Genomic DNA, 24,912 nt, shown 5'->3' with positions numbered 1-24,912 from the left:
GAGGTGGTGCAAAGAATGTAAGAGCCAAAGGAAGGGGAGGAGTTCTCTGCAATATGGCCTGCCAGACACAAAGTGGCCTTGATACTCATGACCCCACAGTGGCTCAGGCAACCTACACAATACCTGCATAACAGCAGGGAAAATGATGACAAAACATCAAAACAGAAGATTAGCTGGAAAGAAGGGATTCAGTGGAGGGAGATTCAGTAGCAGGAAAGGGAGGTGGGGGGGATTATGAGCATCATATATTGTCTGCAGGTCAATATAATGTTTTTTTAAAAAATGGGGCTGGGGAGATAGCTCAGCAGTTAAAGGTGCTTGCTTACAAAGCCTAACAGCCCAGGTTTGAGACACCAGCACCCCTTCCCCATCAAGCCAGATGCACCAAGTGGCACATATATCTGGAGTGCATTTGCAGTGGCAAGAGGCCTTGGCATGCCCATTTTCTACCTCCAAACCCCCCCCCCCCCCCCGCATTGTGAATAAATAAAGTATTTGGGGAAAAAAAGTTTTAAAAAAAGAAAACTCAGAACTACAGCTGGGCGTGGTGACACACCCCTTCAGGCCGGGCACTTGGGGAGGCTAAACTAGAACTGCTATGAGTTCAAGGCCAGACTGGGCTATAGAGTGAATTCCAAGTCAGCCTAGGCTACAGTAAATTCTACCTCAGGAAAAAAAGAGGAAAAACCAAAATGACTTTCACATCACTGTGTTTTAAGAACAAACCTAACTTTCCATATTTGAGTCTGCTGAAACCCTAAGGAATCCAAAACTGTTTTGTTTTGTCTTTTCAAGGTAGGGTCTCGCTCTAGCCCAGGCTGACCTAGAATTCATTCTTCTACCTCTGCCTCCCCAAGTGCTGGGATTAAAGGTGTTGTGCCACCATGCCCAGTTAAAAACTCCTTTTTTTTTTAATCTTTTCTCTTGTCAGTGAGGACATGGTTACCAATGGAGATAGCATGAAAAGTAGATGTTGTACTTTACACAAAAACTTACCCACTTGAAGGATCTAAGGCAATAGCTCTGGGTTGATCCAACTCTTGCCAAAATAAAACTTTTCGTAAAGACCCATCTAAATTAGAAACTTCAATCCGATTCGTTTCAGAATCTGTCCAGTATAATTTTTCTCCCAGCCAATCACATGCCAGCCCATCCGGAGACAGTAATCCAGAAATGACAATATTCTGCACACTCTCAGTTTTGTTAAACTCTGTTCGTTTAATGGCTTCTTCACTGACGTCACTCCAGTAGATCAAGCCATGACCAAAGACGAAGTCCACGGCGGCCGCATCCTCCAGGCCTCCGACTACAACCGTAGCGTTCTCTCGGCCGTGCGCAGCATCGACCAAGCGCAAGTCCCGTCTGTTTGCATAAAGCAACAAAGGGGCCGCTGAAACAGAGAAAAATACGTAAGAAATAAAATAGACCTTAAAAAAAGGAGTTTCAAATGAGCATCAATGACCAAATACTACCAAAAATAAGAATAATTACATAAAAATAAATCTATGAAATTCATACATAAAATATTTTTCCAGCATGTTAAAAAGAAACATGAGAAGAATTTAGCTCCAGCAGAACAGTCTCCTCTCATGACGACAGAAAGGCTGTCAGGCTCAGCCCCTCCTCAAGCGAAGCGCTGGAGCACGTGCTCCCCGCGAGAGCAGTCCAGTGGTGGAGCTCGTGAGAGAAGAGCCGCCAGTGGTTCCCTCAGCTGGCTGCCTGTGGGCAGCGCTGGGAAGCAAACCCAGGGCCTTCAGCACGGAAAGCAGGCACCCCACCTCGGAACTACATCCCTAGTCCCAGATGACGGTTTCTTAAATGTGAAGTACATGACCCACTACAAATGCAGCCATTGCACACAGAGATTTCTGTGCAACAGAAATAAAAATATATGTTAGAGGCTGAGCATGGTGGCAAACACCTTTAATCCCAGCATTCGGGAGGCAGAGGTAGGAGGATCACAGTGAGTTCGAGGCCACCCTGACACTACATAGTGAAGTACAGGTCAGCCTGGGCTAGCGCAAGATCGTACCCTAAAACACCAAAAAAAAAAAAAATTTTTTTTTTTTTTTTTTTTTGAGGTAGGGTCTTGCCCTAGCCCAGGCTGACCTGGAATTCACTATGTAGTCTCAGGATGGCCTGAAACTCAGTGATCCTCCTCCCTCTGCCTCCCGAGTGCTGGAATAAAATCGTGTGCGTGTGCGTGTGTGTGTGTGTGTGTGTGTGTGTAATCAACTAGAAAGAGTGCTTACGTAACATACACAGCCCTGGGGTTCAATCCCCATCACCACACAGACCCAGCATGATGGCGCATGCCTGTAATCCCATGAAGTAGAGGCAGTATATCAGAAATTCAAGGTCATCCTCAGTTTTTTTTTTTAACATTTTATTTAATTTTCAAGCAGAGAGAGAGAATGGATACAACAGGGCCTCGAGCTACTGAAAATGAATTCCAGATGCATGTGCCACCCTGAGCATCTGGCTTTACATGGGTAGTGGGGAATCAAACCCGATCGCTAGGCTTTGTAAGCAAGCAGCTTAACCACTGAGCCATCTCTCCATACTGAAATCATGACTTAAAAAAAAATCAACAAAATGAAACAAGAAAAAAGGTTAAATGTCATCCATCTTCAATACTTTGTTATTTTTCTTATATTTTAATTTTTATTTATTTATTTATTTGAGAGTGACAGACACAGAAAGAAAGACAGATAGAGGGAGAGAGAGAGAATGGGCGCACCAGGGCTTCCAGCCTCTGCAAACGAACTCCAGACGCGTGCGCCCCCTTGTGCATCTGGCTAACGTGGGACCTGGGGAACCGAGCCTCGAACCGGGGTCCTTAGGCTTCACAGGCAAGCGCTCAACTGCTAAGCCATCTCTCCAGCCCTTATATTTTTATTTGCAAACAGAGAGAGAGAGAATGGGTGCTCCAGGACCTCCAGCCGCTACAAATCGACTTCATAACACGTATGCATGCGCCACATGGTGCACCTGGCTTTGCGTGGGTACTGGGGATCAAACCCGGGTTGTTAGGCTCTACAGGCAAGGCAAGTGTCTTAACTGCTGAGCCTTCTAACTCCAGCCCTCCAACAATTTCTTTTTTCTTTTTTTGGTAGAGACATGCCAATCTTAAACTCCTGATCCTGTCACAGCCTCTGCGAGTGCTGGGACTGCTTTTAACACCTGAGTGTCTGCCTCTCAGATCTCTGTATCTCACCCACTCCCCCATTCGCCACCTCAAGGTAAAAGCTCCCTTCTTCCAGTGTTAGGCCAAAGTGCCACTACTGTTCATTCTGCTTACCCCTCACACTGCAAGTTTGTGCAGTCTTCAGTGGCTCATACAGGTCCTTGCTATCAAAGACTTTCTATAACCTAACCTGGCTATCATTAAGAATACTTCTATTTCTCCTCACCACAAAATCTTCTGCCATTGTATACACTTTATGGTGGTTTGAATATAAAAGGTTTCCAACAGGTTCATGTGTTTTAATACAAAAAAACCCAGTTGGTAGCATTGTTTGGAAAGCCTGTGAAACCTTTAGGAGGCAACCTTGCTGGAGAAAGTGTGTCACAGGGAGTGGGCCTCAGGTTACAGCCCAGCCCAGCCAGCTCTCTCACCTCCTCCCCCTGCCCACGGGAAGATGTGACACCAGCTGTTTGCTCTGCCCTGCTTACCCCACATCACAGACTGCCCTCCACACTGAAAGTCAGAATAAACGCTTTCTCTCCCTAAGCTGCTTCGGGCTGGAATTCTGTCCCAACAATGATAAACTAACTGTATTATATTTCATATGACCATTTATTTGCTATTAACTCCTTTAGTCTAACTGCCTACCCACCACTCAACTGAAACTGCTTTCTCCAAGGCTTCCTAACGAAACCTTTTCTCTCAGCCCCTATTCCTGACTTCACCACATCCTACCCTAAGTGTAATATTCGCCTTCCAGTACTCTACCTACTAGTTTCCTTCATATGCCTTGTGGTTTCAGATCTTTCTCCCACTTCCTATATACATATAGTATTCCAAGACTACTACTGTGCCCCAAATGAGAGGAGTAGTAAATAACTTTGAATCCACCTGGTCACGTAGCTAAACAACAACAAAAACAAAACCTCCTCCATGTCAGCACAGTTCTCTAATATTCCTATCAATTACTGTCTTCCGGGTTCTTCTAGACCCACCTTGCTGCCCTGGGCCTTCATAATTACGTGAGTACACTGGGGAACGATCTGAATCCATCTCTTTTTGACCTCCAGCACGTAACGATACTCCAGCCAACTCAAAGGCATTCCCACTCCCCTTGCCAAAAACATAAAGCCTCAAAACCTCAGCCCTCCGCTGTCTGGCTTCTACTTGGAACTCAAGCTCTGCATCAGACAAGCAGGTTTCTCACGTATAGACCAGGAGCCCACATCCCGCAGCACCAACGTCCTTGCTGTCCTGCTCCCTGGACCCCACCCTGCCCCAGTGTGCACCGACACCCTCAGGACAGAGTCCAAGCTTAGCTACTCGGGTGAAACTTCCCAGTGGCTTCACTGCTTTTCTTTGAACACTGAGCACTGGGGGAGGGGGTGCTGCTGCTACAGTGCTGCACTCTAGCCCCGACGAACCTGGACTCACTCTGCAGCCTCAGGCTGGCCTTGAACTCATGGCGATCCTCCTACTTCAAAATCCCAGTGTCTTTATCAACTTACTTGAAAATAGTTTTGTTGAGTTTTTTAGCAAAACACACACACACACACACACAGAACTAACTCTCCCTCTCTCACACATTCACTATAAGCCCAAACTAGCTTGGAACTCAGAATTCTTCTGCCTCAGCCTACCAGTGCTGTGATTACAGGTGTGTATCAGCATAACTGTAATCAAAGTTGACTTTTTATGCCTTCCCCTGCAACCCCCACCCCCCAAGTAGGGTCTCTCTCAGGCTGACCTGGAAGTCAGTATGGAGCCTCAGGGCAGCCTCAAACTCACAGCGATCCTCCTACCTCTGCCTCCTGGGTGCTAGGATTAAAAGGCATGCGCCACCTCACCTGGCTTTTTGTTATGCCATTTTTTGAAGCGTATGTTCTACTTCAACTAAGATCCCAGCACCTTGGGAACAAAAGAGTTGTATCTTAGAACTAATTTTATCACCACTGCTTGAGAGTTCACTGTACATCCTAATATGGTAAATATTTTTACTATTATTTAAAGACAATCTTCCAAGTGTGGGGCTATAACTCAGTAATACAACCCTGGACTAACAAGTACAAGGCCCTGGGATAGGTTCTTAGCATGGAGAAGTGGGGGAGTAACCTTCCAGAACCTGATCTAAAAACATATTTTGCATGCTGAGCATGCAGCTAAGTGATGAAGTACTTACCTAGCAGGCACAAAGCCCTGGGATCCAGCCCCAGCCCCACAAAGTAAATTCCACAAATCCAAAAGAACTTTATGTAGTGACAAAGAACTCACTTATCCCCATTAGTTATTCCCTGTCTCGGCTTAATTAAAGTTTAGTCAGGCTTCTTTCCTCCCTACAGGCCTTAAATTTTGGTTTACCTTAAGCCTAAGCATATAGAGAAGTTTTTTTGTTTGTTTTCTTGCTGTTTCTGGCATGCAAGGGCTTACTAATGAGCTACATCCCCAGACCCAGAATATCCTCTTTTAGTCATTCATAGATCAGCAGAACACATCAAAACCATTTCCTAATTCAACTAGTACTGACGTCTGCTAACCCAGCCTATGTGCCCATTCGCTGCGAAGCTCCTACTTGGCACTGTCCATCACCGCCCGAGAAAGATGCTCCCAGTGTGGCTTTGAGGGTCCTAAAAATCCAACAGTCAGAGCATCCTCTCCAGTAAGATATTTTCACATTCCGTCTTTCCCTGCCTAAACCCAGATTTCTCTTCATCTGGAATCTGTAAGGTGACATCACTTGTGTGGGAACAGATTCTGCTACAGACCTGTGCCACCCACACCTCGATAATGTCCTAGGAACCATCTGAATGTCCCTTCTGCGCAGAGGTGCAGGAGTCTTTCCTTGAGTCCAACTCTGATCCAGTTCTCAAGACCTCATCAGCACAGCGCCCACCATAAGGAATTCCTTTGATTCTTTCAAGCAAAGAATTCCTCCAGCTCAGAGCAGAGCAGCAGTCTGGAAAGCTAACAGAAACACTCCAGGCTCTTCAGTTCAGTTTTCACAGCACTCCTCCATGGGGCCCAAGGGAATCTCCTGGGCTCCTCACAAGGGAGTACTTTTTCTTGCTTCTTTAAAACCTTGTGCCTAACTTAATTATCTACTTCCTCAGGGATTAAATAGTTTGCACTCTATCAGATGTCTTCCCCCATATCATCATGGTACTAATTCAGTTCAATTTTTTTTAAATGGCAAAATTTTACTGAATTGACAACGCCAGTGTCCTTGAAAAGCTTGCATTTCCCCATGCTAGCTTACCTAGGGGATCCTTCCCAGCACCCCCCAACTCTTCCTCTTTTTTGCAACCTTCAACCTTCCCAGGAGCTCCCTTAAATTTTTGATCTACTTCCCCTTAACACTTTGGGCTCCTCAACCTCATCCACACTTGTCAGATTTTTTCCCTTTCACTCCAAATCCTCAACTCCTTACACGCACTTCGACTTTAGACTTTCCATTATTCCCCAGTGGGAGCTCATGCAGAATTCCAGAGCCTGAGCTGGAAACAGGCTTTTATACACTCAGGTGAGCTCTAAAGACACTCAGCAGACCAGCTGGTCTCACCTTCAGCCCTTCGTTCAAATTTAATGCATATTTTCTAAAAAGTTAACCAAGGGGCAAAGGAATTCTTCAAGAATTACTCTACAAATGTTAGATGGGACACTCAGCAGCACATATTGACTTAAGCAGGTCATCACAACCTTCCAGAAATAGTCATAAAATGTAAAGGTGGAAAGGACAAGAGCTAGCTGTTTTACATAAAAAACAGTGAGTTGAAACTTCCAATCTGATACATTAACTTTCCATCTTTATCTGCTTCTATGTTCATAAACGTATGTAAAAGCATGTTTCTACCTCCAGATAGTATTACCAATTAAGACTTTTAAAAGTCTCTTAAAGGAGCTCTATTTAGATTGGTTTGAAGACAAATAATTATACAGATTAAGTATTCCTAAGACTTCCAAAAATTGAGGGAATTATAAGTAGTTCTACCTTCAAGTTGTTTTTATAGAAACTGACCCAAATGTCTTAAGAATCCAAGTGAACACAAGCACATAACACATATCACACACACCTCATCACATAACATACTACACACACACACACACACACACAGAGAGGGGGGGGGGAATCCAAGTTAATTAAAGTAGAGAATGGGATCGATGCCTGTAACCCTAGGACTCGGGAAGAAAGTTAAGGCAGGAGGACCATGAGTTTGAGCTCAGCCTGAGCAACAAATTAAGTCTCAGGAAAACTAAGCTACACAGTAAGATCTTCTCTTAAAAGGAGGGGGGTGTGGAGAGATGGTTCAGCAGTTAAGGAGCTTGCCTGCTAAGCCTAAGGATCCAGGCTCATTCTCCAGGCCCCACATAAGCCAGATGCAAAACGTGGTGCATGCATCTGGAGTTCATTTGCAATGGCTAGAGGCCCTGGCGCACCCATTCCCCCCATAAATAAATAAATATTAAAAAATAAGAAAAAATATTTTTCTAAGTTAAGGGCTAGAAAGATGGCTTAGCAGTTAAAGCATTTGCCTGCAAAGCCAAAGGAGCCAGGTTCAATACCCCAGGACCATGTAAACCAGATGCACAAGGGGGCACATGCGCATGGAGTTTACTTACAGGGGCTGAAGGCTCTGGAGCACCCATATTCTCTCTCTATCTGCCACCCCCAAGTAAATAAAATAAATTAAGGGCTGGAGAGGTGGTGTAGTGGTTAAGGTGCTTGCCTGCAAAGCCAAAGGACCCAGGTTCAATTCCCCAGGACCCATGTAAGCCAGATACACAAGGTGGTGCACACACATGGAGTTCATTTGCAATGGTTGAAGGCCCTGAAGTGCCCATTCTCTCTCCTATCTCTATCTCTATCTATGTATGTCTATCTCTATCTGCACCTTTTTCTCTCTCAAATAAATAAATATTTTTAAAGTTAAAATGAATTTGGGTAATCTCTCATAAATAATTATTCAATATTCTTGGTTTAATTTATTTGTAAGGCCTTGAGTTCAATACCCAGCTCCACATAAATAAATACGTAAATAAATAAGTAAGTAAAATGTTGCAAAGGTTAGTTAGTATCTCTAGTCCTATTGATACAGTAAAATATGAAACAGGAACTGGGGAGAGATGGTTCAGTGGATAAAGCACTTGCCTCACAAGCTTGAACACCTGAGTTTGTAAGCCAAGGCAGGCTTCTGTAATCCCAGCATGCCCACAGTGAGATGGGAGGCAGAGACAGAGAACTTCCTGGAACACCAGCACAATGGTGAACAACAAAGAGATTGAGAAATCCTGTCTCAAAGGGAGTAGAAGGTGGGCCGGAGAGATGCTCAGCAGTTCAGGCGCTTGACTCCAAAGCCTAACAAGCCACGTTCCATTCGCAGTGCCCGCGTGAAGCCCGACGCACAAGCACAGTGGCACAGGGCCTTGGAGCCCGCCGGCAGCAGCTAGAGGCCCTGGCGCATCCATCTCATTCTCACTCTCTCGTTCCCTCCCTAATCCCTCCCTCTTTCCTTCCTATTTCTCTGCTTACAAATAAATAAATGAATAAAGTGGAAGGTGAGGCCTGATCTAGAAAGCTGACCTCTGACCTACACACACACAATGGCACGTACATGACCACATACACATATCAACGTCATACACTCACACCCACACACCAAAAACCATGCATACTTTCTCAGCTTGGCTGAAGTAGCACTTCATCTTCATCTTCATGGCACGTCTCACTCCACTTCCACAGCAACTGTGCTCTGTAATAAGCCAATGTGAAGATGGCTTCCAAACAACTTTGGTTCTATAAAACCTCAGACTTGTGCTAAATTAGTTCATGGTAGTTTGTTAAATATCTACATAATTTCTAAGTAAAATATAACACTGAAGCATAATTTCAGCTGTGTTTTTTTCTTGTCGCTTATTTTTATAGTACAGAAACTGAGGTTTGAATTTATTAAAGAACATTAATTTTTGTCACATTGAACACTGGATTGCCAAGAAGCACATGGCTATAAAAGCTGAAATATGTATACTCATAAACTGTTAGTCTACTATAAAATGCTGACATATGAACATTTCATAATTATTTGCCTTGTAGACTTCTCTGTAAAACATCAGTTACTGTAATTATATGCTATCATCTTAATTACAAATGAGACTATTAGGAATAGTAGTGACATAAAGGAACAACTTTGTGTGCAAGGTATGTTTCTGCTAAGAGAAAGGAAACAGTTTTGTGCTTCAACTAAAATGATTAATTGTTCCAATGAAGAAGAAAAAAACTGTAGGGCAAAATCTGAATGTAAATAAGTAAGTCCCATTTATGTTCATGGAAGGGAATTCAGTCAGAGCCAAGAATGTCTGAGATCAGATGGGTTTATTTATAGAATAGAAGTTACTGGGTGCTTTGGTATCCTTATGCAAGGTACATTTTGGTGTTCTCTTTTAAAAGAAAAAAAAAAAGTGTTACACACTTTTAATCCCAGCATTTGAGAGACTGAAGTTAAGAGGATCAACCCTAAATTTAAGGTCAGCCTGGGGCTACCCAGTGAGTTCTAGGCCTAGAGTTAAAACTCCCTGAGGGAAAAAATAATGAATGAGTTTTCTTGGGCTATTGGTCTGTCTGAATAAGGAAAACCTAAGGAGGTTTGCCTTTGCCTTCTAAATGATAATCCATCAGGAGAGCAAAAACTACACTATCACATTTCCAAGCCTGATGGTGACACTGTTGTGCCTGTATTAATAAAAATCAGAATCTTTGGGCAGGGCGTGGTGGCACATGCCTTTAATCCCAGCACTCAGGAGGCAGAGGTAGGAGGATCACCGTGAGCTCGAGGCCACCCTGGGACTACATAGTAAATTCCAGGTCAACCTGGGCTAGAGTAAGACCCTACCTCAAAAAAAAAAAAAAAAATCAGAATCTTTGGGGCTGCTGGAGAAATGGCTCGACAGGGACAGGTAAGGCACGCTTGCCTGCAAAGCCAAAGGGCCCAGATTCAACTCCCCAGTACCCACATAAAGCCAGATGCACAAGGTGACGCATGCGTCTGGAGTTCGTTTGCAGCAGCTGGAGGCCCTGGCAGTGTGCCCATTCTCATATTCTCTTGTTCTCTCTCTCCCTCTGCCTCTTTCACTCACTCACTCTCTCAAGTAGATAAATAAAATATTTTAAATATCACTGATGCTGGGACAATAAACAGATCCGTCAATAAAGTGCCTTACCACTTGTTTGCAAGCATGAGAACCTGAGCTCAATCCCCAGTACCCATCCAAACGCAGAGTTGGTGGCAGTAAGCCCAGCACTGCGGAGGTTTGGAAATGAAGGATCCAAGGGCTCACTGGCCAGCCAGTGATCTCAGGGCCAATCAAAAACCCTGTCTCAAAATAGGATGGACAGCTGGGCATGGTGGCACAGTCCTTTAATCCTGGCACTTGGTAGGAGGATCACTGTGATTTAGAGGCCACCCTGAAACTACAGGGAATTCCAGGTCAGCCTGGGATAGAGTGAGACCCTACCTCAAAAAACAAAGTGGGAGCTGGGCGTGGTGGCGCACGCCTTTAATCCCAGCACTCGGGAGGCAGAGGTAGGAGGATCGCCGTGAGTTCAAGGCCACCCTGAGATGACAGAGTTAATTCCAGGTCAGCCTGGACCAGAGTGAGACCCCACCTCAAAAAACCAAAAAAAAAAAAAAAAAAACAACAACAAAGTGGGGAGGGGCAGCTGGAGAAATGGCTAAGTGGTTAAGGTGCATGCCTGTGAGGCCTAAGGACTCAGGTTTGATTCTCCAGGTTCCACATAAGCCAGATGCACAATGGTGGAGCATGCAGCTGGATTAGTTTGCAGTGGCTAGAGACTCTGGCATCACCATTCTCACTCCCTCTCTGTCTCTAATAAATAAGTTAATAAATAAAAATAAAACCTTTTAAAAAAGGGGGGGTGGGAGGCATAGCTGAGTATAACACGCAAGGTTGTCCTCAGACCTCCACACACACACAACTGCACACAAACAGGAGCTTGCACACTCGCACATACAGGCCAAATAAGACACTGCTGACGCTTTAATGCCACTTCCTTGAAGGAAGTGGTCCTTTTCCCTTTTAACCTCCAGATAGCCAGAACACTCTAAGCCTTCATAAACTTAAAACATTTGTCTTTTTCCCCTGCCTGTGCCCTCCCCAATTCAAAGCCCATTGCTGAGTCTACTCGTTTCCATGGCATTATAATTATTTGCATCGGTTCATGAGTCTGCCTCCTAGGTGAAAGCCTGGCTTGGACTAGTGTCACATGGGACAGTGTTTTTGATCAGATGCAGCCTAAGTTTACAGCTGTCTTGGGAAGCCTGTCCTGGTATCCAGCTTACAGAGTACCTGTCTTCACAGATGAAATAACCATGGTTACACTTCCTGGCAAGCCCAAGAGCCCTCAACTATTTTGGGAGCCCCCAAAATACAGAAATTAACTCTAATCTATAGCTACTGTACAAGAAACTTGATGTTAACTGCTTCCTGTACATTTCTTGCCTCCAATCTGAGAGCTGCAGAGATGGCTCAGGAGTTAAAGGCCCTTGCTTGCAAAGCCTGATGTTCGATTCTCTAGAACCCACATAAAGCCAAACACAAAAAGTGGTGAATGCTTTTGGAGTTCATTGGCAGTCCCGTCACAAGAAGCCCTGATGCACCCATTCTCTCTCTTGGTCACAAGCTCTCTCACTTTGCAAATAAATCAAACACTTTTTAAGAAAATCCAATCTGAACTGGGCATGATGGCACTCACCTTTAATCCCAGCATTTGGGAAGCAAAGGTAGCAGGATCGCCATAAGTTCAAGGCCACCCTGAGACTACATAATGACTTCCAGGTCAGTCTGAGCTACAGTGAGAACCCGACCTCAGGGAAAAAAAAAAAAATCCAATCTGAGAGCAGATGTGGTGGCACACACCTTTAATCCCAGCACTCAGGAGACAGAGGTAGGAGGACTGACTTGAGTTCGAGACCACTCTGCAACTCCACAGTGAATTCCAGGTCAGCCTGGGCTAGACCTCGAAAAACCAAAAGAAAAAGAAAAATCCAATCTGAGAGTCTGAAAAGCTCGTGTGTGTGTGTGTGTGTGTGTGTGTGTGTGTGTGTATATACACACATACATATATATGCATATGTATATGTAGATAGATACATACATACATACATACATATAATTATTTTTTGTTTTGTTTTGAATTCACTATGTAATAGTCTCAGGCTAGCCTAGAAGTCACAGAGATCCTCCTACCTCAGCCTTCCAAGTACTGGGATTAAAGGCATGTACCACCACGCCCAGTTCTCAAGAATCTTTCTACTTCTGACTCCCAAATGCTGCTGTAAAGATGTATGGCTGATTTGTGAGAGCCAGGGCCACTTGCTACTGTAAACAAACTCCAGACACATGCACCCCTTTGTGCATCTGGCTTTATGTGGGTACGGGGAGATGAAAACCAGCTGACAAGCCTTGTAAGCAAGCCCCTTTAGCACTGGGCCATATCCCCAGCCCACATTACTGTTCTTGCAAGACCCACGAAAACAATCAGGCCAGATAAGGACGCCCACTTCACAATGACTGACTGTACTACTAGTGGTGACAGGCTTTGTTCCAACAACAGGGACGCTGACAAGCTCTCATCAAATGACTACCCATTCCCGATCCACTGACTAGGCTTCATTAGCCAGATTTCTTTCCCCCCATAAAGTCCTTAAACTTTGGCTCACCCTAAGTTTAAGTACACAAATGCACAACTTTCTCCCCCATCCCAAGCATCAGCTGACTAGAGGGAAAAATTATTTTTCCAGTTCAATTACTGTGATCATGCAATCTGTTTACCCTTCCCACTTGGCCCAGACTGACTTTCACATCATTCCTGTTGGCTGGGTGACTCTTCCCTATCAAAGAAGTCTTTCTGCTTGAAGCTGAGGTATCAGGGTCCCTAAGAATGTTCTCCAGTTGAGATGAGCCTCTCCCCTCCCTACCTGAGTACAAATGTATTTTTATTTACAATCCTAATACAGTCCTGTGACAAACTAAACATTTACAAACCCCAAAATTTATCTTCCTCTATCAAAAGTGATTGGGGGGAGGAGCCACCAAAGCCTGGCATGGTGTTCCATGCCTTAGACCCCAGCACTCTGGAAGCTGAGGCAGGAGGATCCCTGTGAGTTCACGGCCAGCCTCGTGCTACAGAGCTACACAGAGTTTCAGGTCACCCTAACCTACAGTGAGACCCTGCCTTTGGGGGAGAGATGGCTGAGCAGTTGAGACCCAGGTTTGATTCTCCAGGTGCCATGTAAGCCAGATGCACATGGTGGCACATGCATCTGGAGTTCGTTTTCAGTGGACAGAGGCCTTGGCACACCCATTCTCTCTCTCTCTCTTTTTTTTTCTCCCTCTGCCTCTAATAAATTAATAAAAATAAAGCTTACAAAAAAAAGAACCAAAGGGGGGGTGCAGTTGGGTGTGATGGCATCTGTCCTATGGCAGGAAGATCACTTAAGTACGGAGTTCAAGGCCAACCTGGTCAACACAGCAAGCCTCTGTCTCATAAGATTATAATAAAAAAGTCTAAGCGTAACTGGGTACACACAGGAAGTAGTGTGTGTGAAACCACTGTACAAAGCACCAGCTTTCCAACCTCTGCTAGCTCTTTGTCTAACTTACAAGATGAAGGTGGACCATGGTATTTCTAATGCCCCTATCTCATTACTCCAAAAATGATTTCAATAAATAAACATGAACTTGATACATGTGTGTGGCAGTTTGAATCTGTGTCTCCTAACTGACTCAGGTGGAATGAAAACTGAGTTTGCAGCTGGCCCCTAGCAGGCAGACTCCTGCTGGGGGGTCACTGGGGGTGAATCTGAATTCCAGCCTAAGTACGCAGAGTGAGCCCGGCCTGGGTCCCTGCTGCTGGGCTGCTGGCTTCTTCGGGCTGGTTGCTGGCTCTGTAGTGCTGCAGGTGGTTTTGCGCTCAGCACAGATTTGGTGACAGGGACAGCTTTCCACCATTATGGAACTTCCCCTGGATCTGTAATCGTCAGTAAATGCCATTCCTCACAGCAGCGTGGAGGTGACTGTGACAATATGAATGCAAACCGAGTTTAAAGACTTAGCTGTAGGGCTGCAGAGATGGTTTAGTGGTTAAGCACGTGCCTATGAAGCCCAAGAAGCCCAATCTGAGGCTTGACTCCCCAAACCCACATTAGCCAGATGCCCAAGGGGGCACACATGTCTGGAGCTTGCAGTGGCTAGAGGCCCTGGTGAATAAAATATGTTAAATTTTAGCTGTAGGGCTGGGGCAGTTGCTCAATGATTCAAGGCACTTGCTTGCAAAGCTTGGGGTTCAATTCCCAGCCACCCAAATAACCCTAAAGGGATGTTCATTTGCAGCAACAAGAAATCTTGGGGCATGTGTGCACGTGCACACACAAACACACAAGAGAGAAATAAGTTTGGCTGAGGGCTGGGAAAAGATGACTCAGCTGTTAAAGGTGCCTGCTTGCAAAGCCTACTGGCCTGAGTTCGATTCTCCAGTACCCATATAAAGCCAGTTGCACTACATGCTGAACACAGTAGCAAGAGGCCGTCTGCAGCGGCAAGAGGCCCCAGCGTATCCATATTCATATTCCCCTCCTCTATCTCTCTGCTTGTAAATAAATAGAATTATTTTTAAACAAGTTTAGCTGAGACAGTTTATAACTAGAAGATGGGATACTAATGAACTGCTAAATGCTTCTCAGTAACAAAACAGGAACTTAACATAGTCTGTAATCTCTGTTCCAGTAACTTTGAAGGCTGAGATTCCTGACGTGTGGTCACACACATCAGGAGGCTAAAGCAGAAAGGTCCCAAGTTCCAGGACAGCCTAGACGCACAGGAAGATGCTGTCTCAAAAGGGGGGTTGGAGGGCTGGGGAAATGATTTGCTCAGGTGTTAAAGGCACTTATTACCAAAGCCTGCCGTACCTACCGAGTTCTATTCCCCAGAGTTCACATAAAACCAGATGCACAAACTGGCACATGTCTCTGGAGTTCTTTGGTCTGCAGTAGCTAGAGGCCCTGGAGTGCCCATGAGTTGGCATGCGCTCGCTCTCTCTCTCTCTCTCTTTCTGCTTGCAAATAAGTATTTTTAAAAGGGGGGGCTGGGAAGATGGCTCAGCAGTTAAGAGGTGTTTGCTTGCAGAGCCTTCCAGCACCAGTTCAATTCCCAAGCCACCCAAATATCAAAAGTGACACAAAGTCGGGCGTGGTGGCACATGCCTTTAATCCCAGCACTCGGGAGGCAGAGGTAGGAGGACTGCCATGAATTTGAGGCCACCCTGAGACTACATAGTGAATTCCAGGTCAGTCTAGGCTAGAGGGAGACCCTACCTTGAAAAACAAAAACAAACAAAAAAAATGACACAAGTGTCTGGCCTACACACACACACACACCACCACACAGACAGACAGACAAACATCCAAATAGCATAGGCACATGCATACCACAAACACATTAAAAAAAAAAAAAAAAAGCAATCTCCCCAGCCACATATATGTATTTGGGTTTTTTGGGATAGGGTCTCACTCTAATCCAGGCTGACCTGGAATTCACTATGTAGTCTCAGGGTGGCTTCGAACTCATGGTGACCCCCCTACCTCTGCCTCCTGAGTGCTGGGATTAAAGGCGTGCACCATGGGCTGGAGAGATGGCTTAGCAGTTAAAGTACATGCCTGTGAAGCCTAAGGACCCAGGTTCGATTCTCCAGGTCCCACATAAGAGGCACATGGTAGCACATGTGTCTGGAGTTCATTTGCAATGGCTAGAGGCTCTAGCATGCCCATTCTTACTCTCTCTTTCCCTCTCTATCTCTAATAAATAAATAAAAATTTTTTAAAATATATGTGTGTATGTACGTGTGTATACATATATATGTGCATGTGCGTGTGCATGTGTGTGTGTGTGTGTGTGTGTGTATATATATATTTTATGTATGTATGTATGTATTTATATACAGGTGAGCACCACCCAGCCTTTTTTTTTCTTTTTTCTTTCTTTTTTTTTTTTTTTTGAAGTAGGGTCTCACTCTAGCCAGGCTGACCTGGAATTCACTATGAAGTCTCAGGGTGGCCTCAACCTCAGGGTGATCCTCCTACCTCTGCCTCCCGAGGGCTGAGATTAAAGGCGCGCGCCACTATCCGGCTTTCTTTTCTTTTTTGAGGAAGAATCTCAGTCTGTATGTAGCCGGTTGTGCTAAACTCACTATGTGGATTAGGCCGGCCTAGAGCTCATGGCACTGTGCCTGCCTCAGCTCCGAGTTCCTGGGCTAGGTGTGAGCCACCATATGTGGCTTCTATTCTCTATCTTACTTAGTTATCAACACCTACAACACTGTTAAGGTTGCAACTCTTCAGAAGGCAAACTAAAGCTGGGTTTGCATGGCAGGCTGAGGCAGGAAGACTGTCAAGAGTTAGACTGGCCTGGGCTACTTAGTGAGATCCCATTTCCAAAAGAGAAACGAAGGAGGGAGGGAGGGATTAAATTTATAGTAATGAGTTACCATCTCATTTTCTACAAAACAAAATATCAAAAGAAAGAACGGTGCCTGGGGAGATGGCTCCGGTAAGAACACACGCTACACAAGCATGAGGAACGGAGTCTGATTCCCAGTGTCCATGTGGACACACACGCCTACAACCCCAGTGCTGAGGGGACAGAGGTAGATCAGTGAGGCTTGCGAGTCAACCAGTCTAACAGAAACATGGGGTCAACTCTAGGTTCAGTGCAGGACTCTGTCTCCAGTAAACGGCAGAAAAGAAACAGAGGACACCTGACACCTTCCAGCCTCTGCACACATGTGCATGCACAACCGCATGCGCGCGCATGCACACACACACACACACACACACACACACGAGCCGGGTGTAGTAACGCAAACCTCTGGTCCCAGCACCTAGGAAGCTGAGGGAAGGGTGCTGTGAGTGTGAGTAGCCTGGGCTTCAAAGTAAGTTCCAGGTTAGCCTGGGCCCTACCATGAAAAAAAACAAATAAAAAAAAAGGGAGGGGAACGTTTTTGTTATGGAAGATTAAAAAATAAAGCTCAAGGGCTGGAGAGATGGCTTAGTGGTTAAGACACTTGCCTGCAAAGCCAAAGGACCCAGGTTCAATTTTCAGGACCCATATAAGCCAATTTTACAAGAAGGCACATTCATCTGGAGTTCGTTTGCAGTAGGTGGAGGCCCTGGCGCACCCATTTTCTCTCTCTGCCTATTTCTCTGTCAAATAAATAAATATAAATAAAATATTTAAAAATAAATAAATAAAGTTCAAGCCAGGAATGGTGGTGCACACCTTTAATCCCAGCACTTGGGAGGCAGAGGTCGGAGGATCACCATGAGTTCAAGAGCACCCTGAGACTAGACAGTGAATACCAGGTCAGCCTGGATTAGAGTGAAATCCTACCTCAAAAAAAAAAAAAAAATCAATTTAAAAATGTTTTAAATAAAGTTGAAAAGCCAGAGTCCTGGGGCTGGAGAGATGACTTAGAGGTTAAGGTGCTTGCCTGTGATGCCCAAGGACCCAGGTGTGATTCCCCAGGACCCACATAAACCAGATGCGCAAGGTGGCACATGTATCTGGAGTTCATTTGCAGTGGCTAGAGGCCCTGACACACCCATTCTTTCTCTAACAAGTAAATTTTTTAAAAAAGAGTCATAACTATCAGCTGCTAAAACAGAGCTTAGAGCACAGACTACTTTTCCACATATTAATAGTCATTTTAGTGTTTTGTTTGGTGACAAGGACTCAGGAAGCCCACCTTTACCTCCCAAGCACTGGGATTATAGCCACCATGCCCATCTGAATCTGGTCATCTTCAGTGCATTTATTCAATGCCTACTGTTGAATGCCTGGTACTACCCCTTCACCTCACCTCACTGGACTTTTTTTGTTGTTTTGTTTTTTGGTTTTTTGAGGTAGGGTCTCACTCTAGTTGAGGCTGACCTGGAATTCACTATGCAGTCTCCGGGTGGCCTCGAACTCACTGTGATCCTCCGACCTCTGCCTCCCTCCCGAGTGCTGGGATTAAAGGTGTACACCCCACACCCGGCTCCTCTGATAGCCACAGCATGTTTAAGAACAGGCGTTCAGTTCAGTGAATAGAAAAGCCTCCAGTTAAAGCAAAGGAAAAATGATTCTCTGAAAAACTGAACCACTGCTAACTTCTGCTAACAATGAAATAACTTAAAGTTTCACAAACAAATTATTCTCTTGCCAGAAAAGCAAGCCTAGAGCCAAGTAAACTGGAAAGAAAGCATCAGATTCAACTATGTGAAGCTGTCATCAAAAGTCAACAACTCACATGACTAAGACATTAAAGATCACCCAGAAAGCCAGGCATGGTGGCACACGCCATTAATCCCAGCACTGGGGAGAGGCTGAAGTGAGGATCACGGTGAGTTCAAGGCCATCCTGGAACTACAGACTAAGATCCAGATCAGCCTGGGCTAGAGTGAAACCCTACCTCAGAAAAGAAAAAAGAAAGAAAGGGAACAAGTCTATATACAGTAAGTATTCCATACTTGCTGAGAATAAATAATAAATCTAAACCTTTTCATGAATTAGCTATAAAATTCTGATTAATTCATATCTTTAATATCTTATTTACTCATTTGCATGTGAAAGGAGTATAGGGCACACCAGATGGCAGATGCATGACCCACTTTTTGTGTCTGGTTTTATATGGGAATATCGAACTCTGGGCCAATAGGCTTTGCAAGTGAGCACCTTTAACTGCTGAGCCATCTCTCCAGTACCATGTTCTATCTGTAACCTGAGTTTCCACATTGCCAATGACCAAATCCTATTTACTTTTTAAGCATTCTTTATCTTATGCAGATTAAACCTCCTATCACCAACAACTGAGGGTGCATCCATAAACATGAAACAACTGACAAAAAATGATCTGTATGGGCTGTAATACCCCCACTTGGGAAGATGAGTGACAGAAGAATGGTAAGTACAAGGCCAGTTGTGGCTACACAGAAAGACTATGTCTCAATAAAAAAATAGTGCTATGTGGAAAGTACCTTATTACCCTGCAAATCAAACTGGTACCATTTACCCACATTTTATAGAGAAACAGGCCCAGGGAACCAAAACTACCAACAGCCAATCTCTCACTTTAAACCCAAGACTTTGGTGGTGAAACCCTTATACATTTCCAGTATATCTTGTCACAGTGACAGGGACAGGATGCAGCCTGACTTTCAGCTGCGGATGAGCCAAAAGTCTCCAGACCTTACGCACCATCACACACCCAGATTAAAGCTTCAAGTCAAATCACACTCTGCTCCCAGGTGACCAAGACTGCCTAAGAATTCCTCACCACAGAGGATGACAGCTTGAGTTCAAATGACATGGACGCAGTTCAGTAGAGCTGAACAGAAAGACCACCTTATACTATTATCGTGCTCTATTTAAAATAAGAACAAATGGGCTAGAGAGATGGCTTAGTGGTTAAGGTGCTTGCTTGTTATAAGCCTAAGGATCCAGGTTCAATTTTCCAGGTCCCACATAAGCAGATAGATGCACATGGTGGTACATGTGCCTGGTGTTTGTTTGCAGTGGCTGTAAGCCCTGGCATGCCCATTCTCTCTGTCTCTGTGTGTGTGTGTGTGTGTGTGTGTGTGTGTGTGTGTGTGTGTATGTCTCTCTCTCTCTCTGTCTCTGTCTCTGTCTCTGTCTCAAATAAATAAAAATAAATCAGAAAAAAATTAAAAGGTAAAAATAAAGTAAGAACACCACTTCTGAAAACTTTGGTCCTAGCAGAGACAGTTACCTCTTTAGGTCTTGTTATATAATACCATACTTCAAAACATTAATGAAAGTGGCTTTTGTACACACAAGGAATGAACAACTAGGTCTTGTTATGTAATATCACACTTCGAAATATTAGTGCAAGTGCAACTTCTCTGCACACGAGATGAACAAAGTAGGTCTTGTTACACAATATCAAACTTCAAAACACTAGTGCAAGTGACTTCTCTACACACAAGGAATGAACAAACTCAACTCCAGGTTCAAACCTGGCATTAAAATAAACAAATAGGGTGTGGTGGCACACACCTTTGAACTTAGCACTTGGGAAGCAGAGGCAGGAGGATCCACCATGAGTTTGAGACCAGCCTGGGACTACAGAGTGTCAGGTCAGCCTGGGCTAGAGTGAGACCATACTTTGAAAAATTAAATTAAATAAATAAAATAAACATGTATCAATATTACCTCAAAGCATTCCCCTTCAAGAAGTACTAGACCACAAAAGTATCCCCAAGTTATGTATCTAGATTTCCCCAACTACTAACGGACCAGTCACTGGCTCTCACCTGTTTTAACTGTTATTCCCCTGTTCTAAATCTGTATTCTTGTGTCCCCTATAATTGCCTCTCACACTAAAGCAAAATCTCCTTTCAATAGAGTTTGCTATAATAAGCTGAACACGCATGTACTTATTAAGTCTCTCGAGTACCTAAGGCAGTATGAAGTTCCCAGGCTTGAAAACAAAAGTCATCTTTCTGGAGTTTACATGTGCAGCTAGATCGTACATAGGTAGAACATGCTTACAACGAGCTGTATTATTAAGCGTAGGTAATATAATATGGAAACATAATGGTGCCAAAGTAAACATTTCCTCTTTATTAAAAGAAAGGCACAAGCGAGTGAAAAGAAAAAGACAATTCCACGTATCTGAAATACACGTCCAGAAATGACACACCTGTCCCATTTGTATCATAAAATCATTAGTTACATTCATGCTCTGCGCACTGAGTGCTTGAAATCCAACTTATCAAATTAATAATTTAAGAATCCAAGATAGCCCATAACTGTAAGAACTGACCAGGAACACAAGTGAATTAACCAAACCGGAGCTCTTAAGCCACTTCTTGCGAGCGGGGCTTCAATTCCTGGCAGGTTAAAAAAAAAAACAACTCGCTCAATGGCCCAACTTATCTCAACTTGGGTTCCTCATCCACTTGAGCGGTGTCCACAATCCTTCAGGCCAGTCATAAACCTCTGCTCACTGTCACACAGCAAAAGCCCCGCGTACTTGTCAGCGTGTCGCAGTCCAATCCCAAACACCAGAGACACCGAGTATAACCGATTCCCAACAGCAAAATCACCCGAAGCAGTTCTGTGTTACTTACCAAAATGACAAACATTTGTGACCCCCCCCCCCCCAGCTCAAGGCTGCATGGGCAAATGATGATTTCGTTCCCAGGATAAGTTCTTGGTGACATCAGGATGACTTCCTTAACCTGGTGCCAACAGCACCACCTACACACTCCGAAAAGAAGGGCGGGGTCCTGAATTACCGAGGGGAAAAGGGGGTGGAGGTTGGTGGGGTGACCAGGGCAAGGTTTGCATTTTATTATGAGCTTCGAAGATTCCGGAGGTGGCTCAAGAGCTCGAGATTTTATATACACACAAACACACACACACATACATGCTAAGTGGAAAGTACTTTATTACCCTGCAAATCAGTCAAACTGGTATCATTTATCCACATTTTATAGAGAAACATGCCCAGAGAACCAAAACTACCAATAGTGAATATATGCGCATGTGTATATGCATATATACATATGTATTTACATATGTACACATATACATAACGCACTATATATATAAAAACAAACCCGGGAGTCCAATTTCCAGGTGAGGCTCTCGACCCAGGATCATGACATCCCAAAGGGGAGCCAATAACTAGCTATTAACGAGACTGAGGATGGGGGGGTGAGTAAGAAAGTAGATTGGAGGGGTTTGGGTTGATGATAGTAAGGGAATTGAGGTTGAAATACTAAGAAAGCTTTAAAAAAGTTCACCTAAAGAGACACGGGGAAAATAGGGGAATGGGAGGGTGGGCTTCAAGAGACAAGGCCCCCAAGTGCATGCAAAGCCCCTCCTCGTCCCTGGGTGGACTCCCAGCGTCAGGACGCTCACAGCAACTCCTACCCACCCATCCACCCCATATCCCCGGGGTCAGCACGACAGAATGGATGGGGATGGGGGGGTGTCCTGCACGACAGCCCGCACGCAAGTGTGGCGTGAACCCCGCCGAGACCCGCGAGGGAGAGGACAGGAGGTGCGGGCGGGGGGGGGTGTCTTGTACGGTGGCCGAGAGGGTGCACATAGCACCCCCCTTTTTCTCTCGCAGGCCCCCCTCCCTCCTCCCTCTCTCTCGGCGGAGCACTCCGCAAGTCTCCGGGGCGCCGGCCTCCCCTCCCCTCCCCCATGGTCACCCCACCCCAAGACACTCACAGCAGGCCACCTCCCCTTCCTTCCAGCCCAAGCCCCCCGCGTCCCGCTCACCTCTCAGGAGCACGCAGAAGCTGCAGGCCAGGAGGCTCCTCAGCACGGCCCCCATCTTCCCGGCCGGCTCGCGTTCCCTCTCTCTCTCTCTCTCTCCTCTCTCTCACTGGAGACCGGGAGACCGAGAAGAGCCCGTGCGGCCGCCGTAGCGGCGAGGCTGCACGCTCATGCTGTCCCGGCTCCGAGGCCCCGGATGAGAAAAACAAAAACAAACTAACTAACTAACTAACTAACGGAGCCGCGCTCAAGGCTCAGCGTGCGCCGCCGCCGCCGCCGCCGCCGCCGTCGTCGTCTTCTCTACGGCTCGGCTCGGGCTCGCGCGACGCCAGCGTCTGCTCCCATCGCCGCCGCCGCCGCCGCCGCCTCCCGCGGCGCCCCACGTCCCCCGCGCAGCGCCTCATTCAGCCTCTTGCCCCCCCCCTCCGTCCCTCCCTACGTCCTTCCCACCTCGCGCGGCGCGCGCACGTCCCCCTCCGCCGCGCACGCCGCGGGCCGCCGCGCCCCGCCGCACCGCCGTGTGCCTGCGCGCCGCCTCCGCGCCACGCGGGCGCCCCGCACGCGCGGCCCGCGCCGTGCCCCGCGGGAGCGCGCGCCAGCTACGCCGGGGCGAAAGAGGAAGAAAGAAGGGGGAAAGCAACCCTCGGCCGCCGCCGCATTCCGGCGGGACTCTTTCCCTCCCCCGCCCCGCGCGCACAGCGTGCAGCGACGTCGGCGCGGGGAGGCGGCGTGCGCCCGGGACTACTTTCGGCGGCCCCGGCCCGCGGCCGCCTGCGCGGCTCTTTGTGCGCTGAGGCGGCGGAGCGTGCGGGAGCGTCCCCGGGCTCGCGGACCCGAGCCCCGAGCCCCGAGCCCCGAGCCCGCGGCTTTGCAGGCCTCATCCCCGCCGCCGCCGGACGGGGCCGCATGCGCGCGTCTTTGGTTTTGTTGCTGCTGCTGTTTTGGAAAATGCTGGTTGCACCAGCATGAGCGCGTGAATCAGCTGAGATTTCTGAGGGATGCAATCGGTGATCGGCATATTAAGCGGAAAGTTGCCAGCCTCAGATTTAGGGAAAAAAGATCGCATGTGGTTTCTCTCACTTTGGGATCCCAAATTGATTGTGTGTGTGTGTGTGTGGCATAAAACCATACATATAGAGGGTGTGGTGGCTCACGCCTTTAATCCCAACACTCTGGAGGCAGAGGATCGCTGTGAGATTGCAGAGTGAATATCAGCCTGGGCTAGAGCGAGACCATACCTTAAAAAACAAACAACAAAAAATGTATACAAGCAAAATAAGTCAGACACAGATGTTCCTGGGTTTTATATATTTAATTATATGATAGAAAATAAGGGGCTGGACAGACGTCTCAGGGGTTAAAAGTGCTTGCTTGCAAAGCCTCACAGCCTAGGTTCGGTTCCCCAGCACTCAGGTAAAGTCAGATGCGCCAAGTGGCACCTGCATCTGGAGTTCGTTTGCAGTGGCAAAAAGACCCTGGTGCACCCATTCTGTCCTGCGCACACACTGGCTTTCTCTCCCTCTCTCCCCCTCTCTCTCTCGCACACACTCTTAAATATTTAACAAAGCACTGAACAAAATATAATAAATATGCCTAGTATGTGGCACAGACCTGTAATCCCAGCACTCAGACGGTGGAGGCAGAAGGGTCAGGAGTTCGAGACTGTCCTTGGCTACACCACAGGTTAGAGGATGCCTGGGCTGCATGAGACCTGAGACGACAGAGTGAATTCCGAGTCAGCCCGGGCTACAGAGAGACTCAAAAACAAAAAAGCCCAGCTCAGACAAATGTTTTCTCATGTGAATTCTGAAAAAAAAAAAAATGTGTGTGTGTGTGTATAACCAAAATCAGCCACACAAAGACAAATAAATAAATGAGTCATAGATAAATATATAGATATGTAGATAGATAATCATAAGTTTTCTGTCATATACAGATCCTAAATTATATATGAACATATGTATTATATATGTATGTATGTAGATAGAGAGAAAGAGGCAGAGAAAGTAGAAACAAAACTATCTGGGAAAAGGAAGGACTAGTGGAAGAAGAAAGAATGAGATGAATATATATGAAACGTCCTCATGAAACATCACTTTGAACAAGAATATATGTTCAGAAAAACAGCTTTCTGTGCTTTCCTGACTCCCCAGAAATACAGCCCTCCTCCAGAATTAAGCCTGACAGGGACTACATGCAGATTCTTAAAACAGGCACATAAAATTCCCAGATAAAGGTGTCAGCACCTAGCAGTGAAGGGACCATTGAAGAAAATTCACTTAGGGTTTGGCAAGGTGCATTGAATGATGAGTATGTGTTGTGGTTTGATGATCAATTCTCTACCTGAGAAAAAGAATGCCCCACATAGCTTC

General features: G+C 45.8%; 1 protein-coding gene across 1 annotated transcript in view; it reads right to left on the bottom strand.

Moving 5' to 3' along the window:
• The window catches only part of Lrp6 (LDL receptor related protein 6), a 149,827-nt gene extending 127,029 nt beyond the window's left edge, over positions 1-22,798 (bottom strand). The window contains exons 1-2 of the mRNA XM_004672329.2: positions 22,544-22,798; positions 997-1,390 (exon numbers count right to left, since the gene is read on the bottom strand). Of these exons, the coding sequence (XP_004672386.1) occupies positions 997-1,390; positions 22,544-22,598 (449 nt within the window). The 5' untranslated portion in view covers positions 22,599-22,798. The remainder of the gene's footprint in view (positions 1-996; positions 1,391-22,543) is intronic.
• Positions 22,799-24,912: the final 2,114 nt, after the last annotated feature.

This window comes from Jaculus jaculus, chromosome 23 (assembly GCF_020740685.1).
Source record: "Jaculus jaculus isolate mJacJac1 chromosome 23, mJacJac1.mat.Y.cur, whole genome shotgun sequence".
Classification (NCBI taxonomy): Eukaryota; Metazoa; Chordata; class Mammalia; order Rodentia; family Dipodidae; genus Jaculus; species Jaculus jaculus.
This window is presented reverse-complemented; position numbering and strand designations above follow the sequence as displayed.